The sequence below is a fragment of the Myxocyprinus asiaticus genome, chromosome 3, assembly GCF_019703515.2.
Source record: "Myxocyprinus asiaticus isolate MX2 ecotype Aquarium Trade chromosome 3, UBuf_Myxa_2, whole genome shotgun sequence".
Taxonomy (NCBI): domain Eukaryota; kingdom Metazoa; phylum Chordata; class Actinopteri; order Cypriniformes; family Catostomidae; genus Myxocyprinus; species Myxocyprinus asiaticus.
Window position 1 is genome coordinate 24,202,302 of NC_059346.1, and position 14,484 is coordinate 24,216,785.

Here is a 14,484-nt window from a genome sequence, read left to right on the forward strand (position 1 = left end):
AAGCTGTCATGGAGTCGGCTGGTGCGGGTCCTGATGCTGCGATACCGCCTGCCTGATGGTAGCAGTGAGAACAGCCCATGGCTCGGGTGGCTGGAGTCTCTGATGATCCTCCGAGCTTTTTTCACACACCGCCTTGTATATATTTCCTGGAGGGAGCTCACCTCCGATGATGTGTCTGGCAGTTTGCACCACCCTTTGCAGTGCTTTGCGGTTGTGGGCGGTGCTATTGCCGTACCAGGCGGAGATGCAGCCAGTCAGGATGCTCTCTACAGTGCTGGTGTAGAACCGTGTGAGGATGTGGCGGTTCATTCCAAACTTCCTCAGCCGTCTCAGGAAGAAGAGGCGCTGATGAGCCTTCTTCACAACGACTTCAGTGTGGATGGACCATGTGAGTTCCTCAGTGATGTGGACACCCAGGAACTTGAAGCTGCTGACTCTCTCCACTGGTGCTCCATTGATGGTGATGGGACTGTGTTCTCTGTCTTTTCTTCTGAAGTCCACCACAAGCTCCTTTGTCTTACTGACGTTGAGGGAGAGGTTGTGCTCCTGACACCAGTGTGTCAGAGTGTGCACCTCCTCTCTGTAGGCTGTTTCATCATTGTCAGTGATCAGACCTACCACCGTCGTGTCATCAGCAAACTTAATGATGGCATTGGAGCAATGTGTTGCCACACAGTCATGTGTGTGCAAGGAATACAGTAGTGAGCTGAGAACACAGCCCTGCGGGGCTCCAGTGTTGAGGGTTAGTGATGAGGAGATGTTGCTGCCTATTCTAACCACCTGGCGTCTGCTTGACAGGAAGTCCAGGATCCAGCTGCACAGCGAGCTGTTTAAGCCCAGAGCCCTGAGTTTCTCATCTAGCTTGGAGGGCACTATGGTGTTGAATGCTGAGCTGTAGTCTACAAACAGCATTCTCACATAAGTGTTCTTTTTTTCCAGGTGGGAGAGAGCAGTGTGTATTGTAGATGCAATGGCATCATCAGTGGAGTGGTTGTTGTGGTAAGCAAACTGCAACGGGTCAAGAGAGAGAGGCAGCACAGAGCAGATGTAATCTCTGATTAGTCTCTCAAAGCATTTGCTGATGATGGGGGTCAGAGCAACAGGACGCCAGTCATTTAAGCAAGTTATTTTTGATTGCTTTGGAACAGGCACAATGGTGGACGTTTTAAAGCATGTGGGGACTACAGACAAAGAGAGGGAAAGGTTGAAAATGTCCGTAAAAACACCAGCCATCTGGTTCGCACACGCTCTGATGACGCGGCCCAGAATGCCGTCTGGGCCCCCGGCTTTGCGAATATTCACCCGTTGGAAGGATTGGGTTACATCCGCTACAGAGACGGAGAGTGAACTAACCTCTGTAGCTTCGGCCGTGAGAGCTCTCTCCACGAGGGCGGTGTTATTTCCCTCAAAACGAGCATAAAAAGTATTTAGCTCATCCGGGAGAGAGGCAGCGGTGTTCATGGTGGAGTTTTTATTCCCTTTAAAGTCCGTGATGATGTTAATTCCCTGCCACATGCTTCTAGAGTTGGTGGTGTTAAACTGTCCAATCTTGCTCCTGTACTGGCGTTTTGCTGTTCTTTCAACACCATCATCCCAGCTATACTTCAGAATAAATTACACTAACTCTCTGTTCCCATGTCTATCTGTCAGTGGATTACCAGCTTTCTGACGGACAGGCAGCAGCTTGTGAGACAGGGGAAATTCACTTCTAGCACCTGTACAATCAGCACTGGTGCCCCCCAGGGATGTGTGCTCTCCCCACTACTCTTCTCCCTCTACACCAATGACTGCATCGCCAAGGACCCCTCTGTCAAGCTCCTGAAGTTTGCAGATGACACCACTGTCATCGGCCTCATCCGAGATGACGATGAGTCTGCATACAGAAGGGAGGTTGAACAGCTGGCTGTCTGGTGCAGTCAAAACAACCTTGAGCTGAAAACGCTCAAAATGGTGGAGATCATTGTGGACTTTAGGAGAAACACCCCAACACTGACCCCCCTCACCATTCTAAACAGCACTGTGGCAGCAGTGAATTAATTCAGGTTCCTGGGCACTACCATCTCACAGGACCTGAAGTGGGAGACCCACATTGACTCCATTGTGAAAAAGGCCCAGCAGAGGTTGTACTTCCTTCGCCAGTTGAGGATATTCAACCTGCCACAGGCGCTGCTGATACAGTTTTACTCAGCAGTCATTGAGTCTGTCCTCTGCACTTCAATAACTGTCTGGTTTGGTTCAGCTACGAAATCAGACATCAGAAGACTACAAAGGACAGTTCGGACTGCTGAGAGGATTATTGGTTGCCCCCTGCCCCCCCTTCAAGAACTATACTCTTCTCTATACTCTTTGGAAAAATCACTCTGTACCCCACTCACCCTGCCCACTACCTTTTTGAACTGTTGCCTTCTGGCCGATGCTTCAGAGCTCTGAGCACCAGAACCGTCAGGCACAGGAACAGTTTTTTCCCTCAGGCTATCCATCTCATTAACAGTTAAATTGCCCCATTGAGCAATAACTATATGCAATACAAAGTTTAGCCTTTCTTATATTTATCCAACATATCCAACCTCTTCTGCCATTTCATTCCTCTGAAAAAAGAAAACAAAAAAAACATTTGCACTGTACATAACAGGTTGTATTAGATTGGCACTTCCCATGTGTATGTGTGTATGTATGTATGTGTGTGACTGTACGTATGTGTATAATTAGTTTTATTTTTTTATTTTTTATTATTATCTATGTCTTGCTGCTGTTTTTGTATTGTTTTTGTATTGTTGTACACTGGAAGCTCCTGTCACCAAGACAAATTCCTTGTATGTGTAAGCATACTTGGCAATAAAGCTGATTCTGATCTTCTGATATAAATGCACAAACATTCTGGTCTGTTTCAGGAAGGGGATTTAACATTCAGTTTGTTGAATTAACACATCGACCCTTTTAAAGGAATTCTCACTGCAATGTGATAGATATCATGTGACCACAAAGATTTATCGATGTCAACCTGTAAAATGTGCCTGCTCCTTTGGTTTATTTGCCTTGTTGCTTAGCAATCCTGCACATGAGCTGTGGACATGTTAATCTCAGCGGTCGAGTCATTTTGAGTTTAGAAGTAAAACACTGTGTCCATTGTCATGGGCAAAATGTTAAAAGGTCAGCTGAGTTGTGACAAGCCCCTCTTCCTGTTTCTCTCTCTTAGGTGGATGGCAGATGGGGTAAATGGGGACCATTTGGAATATGCTCCAGAACTTGTGGAGGTGGAGTGCAGCTGTCTAAAAGAGAGTGTGACAACCCTGTGCCAGTTAACGCAGGCAAATACTGCCAAGGAGTGAGGGTCAAATACCGTTCCTGCAACCTCACCCCATGCCTCGACACAGGTTTTAAAACGCTTTAAATAATATTTTAAATATTATACATTCATGCAAAGATAATTTATGATTTTGAATTATTGTTTTATGCATTTCTGCATTACTTGTGGTGTATGAACATTGGATATACTGTAAAAGACCTAAAAATGGGGATTTTAGTTATTTGGGGATTTGAATGATTTGGGGCTTAGAATCTTACAAGCTTATTTCTGTGAGGTTAAAATTCAAATTTTGGTCAGAGAAGCACTGTAAGTGAGGGAAAAGATACAAGTGGATTTATACAGCTCCTTATACATTTGTTTCTGTTTCTATCTGCCTTACTTTTTCCTGTAGAAAAGAGCTATCGTGAGGAACAGTGTGAAGCTTACAATGGGTTTAGTCTGAACACTAACCGACTTACCCCCTCTGTGGTGTGGGTACCCAAATATTCTGGTGTTTCTGCCAAAGATATGTGCAAGCTGATTTGCAGGGCAAATGGAACCGGCTACTTCTACGTTCTTGCCCCAAAGGTGAGCAATAAAAATGTTACTCACTGTGTACCACTTGTGTACAACTTGTTTTATAATCTGTGTTACAAAAAGTCTAAGTAAAAAGCATCAAAAAGCCTGTGTCGTAGAACTATAGTATCTGAAATATATTTAATGGGATAGTTCACCCAAGAATTAGAATTCTGTCATCATTTTCTCACTCTGATGTTGTTCCAAAGCCTTCTCTTTCTTCTGTGGAATGCAAAAGAAGATGTTAGGCAGAATGACAGCCTTAGTTACCATTTGTTACCATTCACTTTCATTGTATGGGAAAAAGATGCAATGAAAGTGAATGGTGACTTGGTCTAAACTACTTCCTCACATCTTTTGCTTTTCACAGAGGACAAAAAAAGTCATATGTTTGAAACAACATGAGGGTAAGTATATGATGACATAATTTTACATTTTGCATAAACTATCCCTTAAGCAATAATGTGGAATATTGTAAATGTAGTGACAGCAGAAGGACATTGTTAGCCTGCAACCCCTTCAGCTTTGACTATATCTACTTATTATATACTATGATATACTATGTGACTATATACTATCTATTTTACACTGGTAAGTATAATACATGTTTGTGTGTCATGAATGAGAGCATCACTCCCTGGAGATTATAAAGCTTGAATACTTTATTGGTATGCGGAGAACACATTACTTTATAGGGTCTCCTACGCACATGTAACCTGTCAGTGAGTTCAGCAGACCATGATATAGAGAACCTAACACACCTTAAACCATAAAATACATTTGCAACAGCTTAATACATGAAAGCCCAGGCATGCAATATCCCAAAAAGTTATGAGTTATTTGAGGTTTATCTAAGAATTTATTGGAGGAAAAAGAAACAAGAAATTAAAAACGTATATTACGATAGGCATGTTACAAGGAAAGAAAGCTTAACTGCTGTTCCATGCCAGCTTTACACTTATTTCAGATGTCACTGTGTAAAGAGTAGAACGGTTAGGAAGGAATGATCAAATTTATAGGAAAAATAAGGAAGGGGAAAGGGTTCATCCTTGGGAGATGTTGTCGTATGGAAGGAAGCTCTACAGACACAAGTTAGGTCATGTCCAACACTGTCACTTCTGAACAGCAGAGATACCCTCACATAGCACTTTATTAGGAACACTATGGTCCTAATAAAGTGCCCAGCGTGGTCTTCTGCTGTTGTAGCCCATCTGCCTCAAGGTTTGATGTGTTTGATGCTATTCTGTTCACTACAGTTGTACAGAGTGGTTATCTGAGTTGCTGTAGCCTTTCTGTCAGCTTGAACCAGTCTGGCCATTCTCCATTGACCTCTCTTATCAACAAGGCGTTTCCGTGCGCAGAACTGCCACACACTGGATGTTTTTTGGCACAATTCAGAGTAAACTCTAGAGAAGGTTGTGCGTTGTGTGTGATCCCATGAGATCAGCAGTTACAGAAATACTCAAACCAGCTCGTCTGGCACCAACAATCATGCCATGGTCAAAATCACTGAGATCAAATTTTTTCCCCATTCTGAGTTGAACAGTAACGGATTGCCACACGATTGGCTGATTAGATAATCACATGAATAAGTATGTATACAGGTGTTCCTAATAAAGTGCTCAGTGAGTATATATTTATAAGACTGACATAGTTTTAACCAGGCTTTGACATGAAAGCAACTATTCAGAAATTGAACTGCTGAATAGACTGAAAGACTTTAGTCTGCTCAAAACATGCATTCTTTTGTAAAAGGCAAAAGAGGCTAGACTAGACAGTGTAGTAATTCAGTAAGCCCTGGTGCTCATTTAAGAGTGTATTTGACCCAAAACAAACCGTCAACAGATAGAGAAGAGACAGAATCAGCTTAACAGTAAACATACTAGACTCTTCTGTTTCACTTTCAGTTGGACCCCCTGCTCTGAAACTGAGCTGAACAGAGAAACTTATAAGGGAATAATCTTCTGTAGATGTATATGTAGCATATTCATATCCTCCATATCTTCCCTGAAGTAATGTCCAAATTTGTAATAGATTACAAATAACAAAGGGAATACAAATCATTACAATACAACAATCACTTTTTTACAAAGACTTTGTACAATAATTATTGATAAAGAATGGTCTTTATCACCATAAAATGCTATAAGAACAGAGACCCTCAAGATTGCTGGCATTTAATAGGCTTTTCTCTGCTTTTTAAAGGTTGTTGATGGAACACCATGTTCTCCTGACTCCTCATCAGTATGTGTCCAAGGCAAATGCATCAAGGCAGGTTGTGATGGAAAACTGGGCTCCAACAAAAAGTTTGACAGGTGTGGTGCCTGTGGAGGAGATAACAAGAATTGCAAGAAGGTCTCAGGCCTTTTCACCAAGCCCATGTGAGTGAACAGGGGTCATAAAGAATTTTAGCATTCAAATCAAATCAAATCAAATCAAATCACATTTATTGTCACACAGCCATATACACAAGTGCAATGGTGTGTGAAATTCTTGGGTGCAGTTCCGATCAATATAGCAGTTGTGACAGTGATGAGACATATACCAATTTACAATAACATCAAATTAATACAACACAATTTAAAGTCTAATATACACATAATTACACACAACAATATACAAATAATAACATACACTGTACAGTATACAATACGCATTGATTATCATGCTTTTTTTGCACCTTATATGCACTTTGCTGATCATCAAGGCATCATGGACTGAAAGTTACCTCTCTCCAAGCAACTAGGATTAAAAGTGTAAATGAGCACGTCCATTAGGTGCCTAATGCACCACCAACAGCATTATTACTGGGCTGCTTCTGATTATGATCAAATGGTTTTTAGTACATATTAGTCCATTGACATACTAAGGAAGAAATTATATCTGAAAACATTCAAACAAAACTTTTCCTTTTTCTGGACTTTCTCACTCTCCTCAGACATGGTTACAATTTTGTGGTCATGCTTCCCGTTGGAGCCTCTAACATCGACATCAGGCAGCGTGGCTACAAGGGCATTTTGAGTGATGACAACTATCTTGCTGTCAAGAACAGCCAGGGCAAGTACCTGCTAAATGGAAACTATGTGGTGTCTGCCATGGAGAAGGATATTCTGGTGAAAGGCAGCTTGCTTCGCTACAGTGGAACTGTCGGTTCCTCTGAGACTTTGCAGGCTGTGAAGCCTCTTGGTGAGGCTTTGATAATTGAAGTGTTGTCTGTTGGCCAAATGACACCTCCACGTATCCGCTATTCCTTCTACTTACCACGGGAGAGCAAAGATATTAAGGTGCAAATGAAGGAGGAAAGGGCACATGCTGCAAATAGTGTTCTGAGGGAGAAGGGAGGAATCAATAAAGGTGGAAAAAAGGCAGGTCTTCTCAAGGATAACATCCCACCATCTTATGTCAAAGATAGCCTACCAAAACCAGGGAAGTGGGTGGCAGCAGGATGGGACGTGTGCTCAGTTACCTGCGGTAATGGACTCCAGAGGAGGATGGTGCAGTGTCTTGTTGGAGATGGTGGGCCTGGGGTGGAATGTGACCCTGCCCATAAGCCCAGTGCTATTCAGGTATGTGGAGACCCTTGCCCCATGTGGGAAGTGGGCGACTGGTCACCCTGCTCCAAAACATGTGGGAAGGGATTCAAACGGCGCCTGCTTCGCTGTGCTACGAATACGGGAAAGCTGCTTTCCAGGGAGCATTGTGTAGGCAAGAAGAAGCCACAGGAGCTGGACTTCTGTTCACTAACTCCTTGTAAATAATGCTTACCTCCCTTTCCTCCCATCATTATTTCCTTACATGGACCATCCATTTTGTCAAATTAGATAGTCAGAGAAAACAGAGAAAAGAACAAACAAAAAAGACTATGTTCTGTTTACAGTTTTTTTGTTGTCTCCTCTGCCTGAAAATTGGAAAGATTAAATGAACATCCATCAGAAAATGATGAGACAGACGACTGAGGTCATGTGATAAACAGGCTTGAACACAAACGCAAAAGAATTCTACCTCTAGTTAAAACCAAATTGTTCAATAATATATCATCCATAAATCATCCAGATGAGACCAAATTCATATCATGTATGGCATTTCTAGAAAGTGTAACATTGCTAAGGACAAAACAACATAAAAATGCACAATGTGAGGTTGCCATCTTTTGCTGTTCACAACTATTAAGCCTGGGCTGACCAAGTCCATTGCTTTTAAAAGAACAGTTCACCCACAAACAAAAATTCTGTCATTATTTACTCACACATATGTCAGTCCAACATGTAGGACTTTTTCTTTTGTGGAACAAAAAGGTGAATTAAAAGAAATGTCTTCACAGGTTTTATTTACCATAATGACAGTGAATCGTGACTCTGGTTTGAAAAAAGACAACAAATAAATAAATAAAAAAACACCATAATATCACCATTAATATAATTGAAATGAATCATGCAATATATAACAAGTCTTCTGAAGCGATTCAACCACCTTCTGGCATGAACAAAGTATTGACCGTTATATCGCTAAGGCCAGTAAATCAGCTGATATTTGGTATTTTTACATTATCGGCATTCGTCAACAAATTTTCCCGTTTGACCGATTCGTTTCTTAAGATACGATGGTACCACGAATCGCCTGCTTGCAAATGAAGGAGCTGCTTGAGACATGTAAATGACCAATCACAGTTTGTTTTTTTGTTACCACAATAATAGACCGGTGTGCAATACAATCTCATTTAAACAGACACGCATATATAAAAAGAAACCAGGAAAAACTGCTATATACCATCTAAAACACACAAAATCTTTATTTTTTTATTTTTACAAAGTTTGAGTAAATGTAATTCTAAATAAAAGTTAATTTATTTTTTACACAATTTATGTCATTTACTATTATATTAAATTGTGTGATATAATGGCATTATATCGACCTCTCAACCACCCTGCTCTCTGGATATCTGCATTGGCATTGGCCATTAAAAAACCCATATCAGTCGACCCTCTAGAACAGAATGAAATTTAAGTTACTTTCAAATCAAATCTCATAACCAAACATCTGACATGACATCATGATGTTTGGTCACAAAACTCAATTAACACCAATGAGGTTTGATGTTTCATTGAGGTTTGATTTTTTTTTACATAGCTGCCATATTTGCTTTCTAAATGCTTTACTAATATGATTTGATTTGAAAGTGAATAATGACAAATTTTGTTCTGTTCATAGCACAAATATAGTGCATTAGTCAATTTTTTTTTATTCAATTTTTTTTTTTAGCTTGAGAGACCAGAGTCACTATTCACTGTCGTTATGGCAAATAAAACCTGTAAAGACTAAAAATTCACCTTTTGTCTTCCACAGAAGAAAGAAATTCATGCCTGTTTGGAGCGTAAAGAATTAGTCAAATTATGACATATGTTCATTTTTAGGTAAACTATTCCCTTAACTAAGTGGTTCCCAACTCTGTTCCTGGAAGCCCCCCAACACTACACATTTTGGATATCTCCCTAATCAAACACACCTGATTCAACTCATCAGCTGGTTAGTAGGGACTCCACGACCTGAACTGGGTGTATCAGATAAGGGAGATATACAAAATGCGCAGTGTTGGGGGGCCTCCTGGAACAGGGTTGGGAACCACTGCCTTAACTGATGGATACTTAATTCAGCAAACATCATTGTAAAAATCTCCATTTGTGTGAGCAACTGATGTTTGAAATGGTCTTTAATGAATGCTTGCAGTGGAGGCCAACTCAAACACTGATATGCTCCATCTGGGTTAACAGAAACATTCCACAGACTATATGATAAACTAACTCAGAAAAAGCCCTTGTACTGCATTGAACTGGCTGCAACTATGTAACCTTTGATTCTCTCTTTTCTTCAAAAGCACAGAGACTGGTGGATAGTGTCTTGGGAAAATTAACTGCGGACAAATTAGTTATTAACCAAAGTCAAGATCAACATCCAAGGATGAGATCACAGTATTTGTGGAGGTTAATATTTGCAAACAATGGTTTACTGGTTTATTCGTTTTTCAAATTTTTTTAGAATCTTGCTATACTACAAAACCAACAACATCCATGCAGCTCTCTAAAGTCTTTTGATTGAGAAATTTAAAGAGCCCATATTATGCTATTTTACAAGTTCATGATTTTATTTTGGGGGTCTACTAGAATAGGTTTACATGCTTTAATGTTCAAAAAAACACATTCTTTTTTCCTCATACTGTAAATTTTTGCTAAACCTATTTTTTATCCTCTGGCCGAAACGCTCTGATTACTTCCTGTCTCTTTAAAGCCCCCCTTTCCAAAAAGCCCAGTCTGCTCTAATTGGTCAGCTGACCTAGTCTGTTGTGATTGGTCAACCGCATAGATCGTGTGTCAGAAATGTAACGCCTCTTAACATAACCGAGTTTCAGGCTTTCTTAACAGCTGTAAAAACTATTGTAACTATGGTAACAGTGGCATCAGTTTATAACATACCAGCTCTAGCCTGAGTCCGGTAATGAAAGTTTGGAAGAACAAGCTGATCGACCCGAACCACTTCGCAAGCACGACTTGAGCAGGACGTTTCACAGTGGTAAGTTTTCATTTTGTAGCTTTCTTACAAGTACACTGTTGATTATTGTGAACCTAACAAAGCTTCAAGTAAAAGACATGTAGTGCATCTAAGTTAGTAATCTTTTGCTGGAATGGGTGTAGCCGAACTTTATTCACCCGAGCTATGAACGGAGAACAGAGGCTTACTCCCGTTTGGACATTACCGGGTGTATTAGAGAGTTATTAGGTTAGCCGTGGACTACCGTGGATAGCAGCCGTAACATTACAGCTTGTAATTATATAATTATATAAGACTCTTTAGATCGACCATTTTGTTACACAGTTTAAGGTAAAAGCCGGCCCACAGCTGAATAGTAAAACCTTACCAAAACAATAACATTACATAGCAAGTTAGCCGAGCACTACCGTGGACTGCAGACGTAAAATTACCATTTGTAAAAATAAATCCATCCATTGATCACTATTCATGATAGTAAGAACAACAAACAATCTGCATAATTCTACACAATTGTAGGTATAAGTGGGCCCGCAGCTGATTAGCAAGACTATTTCAACATAATAACATTAGCTAGCAGGTTAGCAGAGGCCTACAACTGTGCACTGTGTGTACACTGTAGCTACAACACAAAACTCTGCATTTGAATTCTCTGTAGCAGATAAATCCACAAATAATCAAGCATACATACAGGTTGTGATCCTGAAGCGCCAGATTGTCCCAACAAAGTGGGAACTGCACCATCTTTCAGGAGTAACCATCTTGAAAATCCGGCATTGTTTGTGGTTGTACTGCTAAATAATTAAAATATATTTTAACCACTGATTAATCAATTAATCTGCCTTTGGAAGTCCAGACAAAGATGTTTTGCTTTAGCAGTGAAGAAAACAGCGTCTTCTCAACATGGCGACAACACTAACCCAACTCATCCTGGCCTCTGCTATAACTATGTTTGTTTGAGGGCGTTAGGCGGGCATTATGCAGATGTGTTACATAGTGACGTAGATACTTTAAGGAAGAAATGGCTGGACTACAATCCTTGTAGTTCTTTAGCAGTGTTGTCTGTGGGAGAGAATAACTCCCTTTTGCGTTGACTTTGTGCTTTGTAACTTTGCAGCATGCACAAACAGCTATATTACACATTAAAGGAAAAGTAAAATCCCAAAAAGCATAATAGGGCCTTTTTAAAGAAAGCAAAAGCCTATTTACATTTCTATCAGCACATTCTTTGTTTCAACAAACAGACTTAAATATTATAATGTTTTGCAACTCACATCAAGTAGAGCAAGGAAGCAGGTTATCCCTGTGCTTTACATCATGTAGATATATGAAGTCATTATAGTAGTAATAATGTGACTAGTAGTCTTCTTATCCAAGCACAACTACTTTCAACCAAGCCCTTTCATGCAATCCAAGGATCCACTTTTACCACTGTAATGACATTTTGACAAAGTGCAGATCATGGAAATATTTAAGCCTTAAGAGATGTATTAGCCCCTAAAAATGAAACAGCCAGGAGAATGCCTTACGTATACAAGGCCTGTATTTTATCATTAAGCGTGTGTTAGCATGTTTGCCTTCTGTGCTTAGAAATTTTTGCATGTCCATTCATCTCCTTCAAGTCCTCACTGTTATTTAGCTCAGCAGACCTAGTTTTTCTGGCCAGCATATTTCTTGCTGTCAGCCATGTTCTGTACTGCCAAACAAATTCCCTCCTCATCCAGTTTTCGGCCAGAATCCTTTTTTTGTTACATTTTTTTTTTTTAATTTTTTTATTTTTAATGCTGTTTAGCTAACATGTCGTCTTCTCCTCTTTTCTACCTACCACTGAGCCAGAGGTGCAGCTGCTATAATCATGCCCTGTCTGGTACAGTTGCCATTATAACTAAGTTATTATGACCATTATAATGAATTTTGAGAACTGGTGGCTGGTGGCACAAGGTTGTATAAGGTTGTGTCGTGCCCTGTGCTTCAGTGGCAAGTCATTCTTTGTATACAGTATGTGAAAATCCCTATAATACGCTAAACATTTTACATTTGTGATCAAGGTTCTTCAGAGTGACCATATCGTCCATCTAAAAGATGGTTTCTGTATTACTTTAATGCATTTTTTTCTTTTGCGCTTTTGTACAGCAAAAGATTTCAATGTCCTGCATGGGCTTGTATACTATGTATACATCCATCTGGCTGTGCATGTAAATACCTATTATGTCTTGTTATACATGAATATCTATTTTTTTCCTCATCAATGCTTCAAGATATTTATTCCAAATAAAACATTTAGAAATATTTTTGTGCAGTTTGTATCCTTTCTCCAGTTGTTTCTTGATAGTTGTCTTAACTGTACCATTTGTCCCAAAAGCTAACTTAGTTTGACAACATGTCTAGTCTACACACAGGAATTTAAAAAGAAAAAAAAATTGAATTATTTTCAAACTCCCGAGACAGGGAGAGAATGATGGAAAAAGAGGTTATATTTCAAGTTGAATGCAACAGCTGCATGCTTCTCGTCTCAAGCCTTTTAAGGCAGTTTGACCTAAATCAGTAAGAAGTATATAACTTGGAGAACACTGATAGTGCTGGCCACTGTGGGAAATAAGGCGTACTAAGTCCATTACATCAAGCAGAAAGTATTGTTATGTCAGTGGCCAAAACAGTCTGATTTCAACTGACCTACAAAAGACATGCATGGACTATAATATAAGACTGATTAACAATGAAAGATGTTTTACTTTCTTCTTCCATGCTCCATTTTTTTTCCTTCAATTTTTTCCCCTTCCATTAACATAACTTTATTTAAATCCTGATATGAAACACTGCATGAAGTTCTCTTTTAAATCTTAAAGAATCATGCTCTTATCAAAGGTCCTTTGAATGATTCACTCTTCTTACAGACTTACCTTAACGGGAGAACAGCAGCTTATGGAGCTGGATTGGTACCTTTTCTGGAGGTTGACGAATATGATGTGGTATTCTCTCTTTATTTGTTACTATTTGTCAATACTCCCTCAAGAAGGAAATATGGAATTGACAGTATATTCTTAATATCCTGTTTGAAACCACTAACCCATAAACATTTGATATGAGTTTATGGGTTAGTGGGGATCTTTGTGTATCTTATTTTGACCCACACATGGGATGGAGAAGAGAACGGAGAAACAGTTGGGGAGATCTCTGCGTACAAGCTATTTATTTTTAATTCGAAGACCTGATCATTTTTTCATAATAATGTCCATGACAAAGCCAGAACATACATACTCAGGAATTTGTGCACTTACTGCCTGATTAGATTTACATTTAGTAGCTGTTTTTGTCCATAGTGATGAAAGTATGGTAGTGGAAAGTAGATTATCATAATCTGAAAAGACAATATTTTGTGTATTATACATGGATTCTTGTTTGTTACTTTGTTTAGTTTCTTTTGTCCTAATACACTGAAACTCTGAAATAATATTTTGTGCAATTGCAACAAGATTTGAGGTCAAATGCCATATGGCTTGGTGAGTCATACAGCTAACCGATCTGAGAGTACCGAAGTGAAGGGGCTTATTTCACTGTAATGGAGGTTTTACATTACATTATTTTCTACAGTTTTCACCAAATTCATTACATAAACCAGGGCTCAACAGTAAGTAATTTTCTACTAGCCCAGTTGGGCCAGTAGATCCGATTTCTACTTGCCCTGCCAACATTTTAACTGGCCCCACCACAATAAATAAATAAATAAATAAAGATTATTATATTTTATTTCTAGCAATGTATTTTTTTATACAGTATGTATCAGAAATATATATATTTATATATAATATAAATATATATATCAAAAAAATTAATATATATATATATATATATATATATATATATATATATATATATATATATATATATATTAATTTTTTTGATTACATTTTAAATGATTTTAAGCCCTTTCGTACCAATGAAATTCTCACAAAATCTTATCTATGTCAGACAGCTAGATAATGCTAACTTGGTCACAAATTCAGATTAGCAGAATTTGCAACAAAAATCATAAATCACATAAATACAAATGTTTAAGTTTGCAAGATATAAAAACACATTTC

At 39.1% G+C, this 14,484-nt stretch overlaps 1 protein-coding gene across 1 annotated transcript in view; it reads left to right on the plus strand.

Moving 5' to 3' along the window:
* Positions 1-9,320, plus strand: part of LOC127424859 (A disintegrin and metalloproteinase with thrombospondin motifs 15-like) — a 30,216-nt gene extending 20,896 nt beyond the window's left edge. Inside the window, exons 5-8 of the mRNA XM_051670361.1 lie at positions 3,197-3,374; positions 3,699-3,874; positions 6,068-6,243; positions 6,801-9,320. Coding sequence (XP_051526321.1) covers positions 3,197-3,374; positions 3,699-3,874; positions 6,068-6,243; positions 6,801-7,620 — 1,350 coding nt within the window. The 3' untranslated portion in view covers positions 7,621-9,320. The remainder of the gene's footprint in view (positions 1-3,196; positions 3,375-3,698; positions 3,875-6,067; positions 6,244-6,800) is intronic.
* The last annotated feature ends 5,164 nt before the right edge of the window (positions 9,321-14,484 follow it).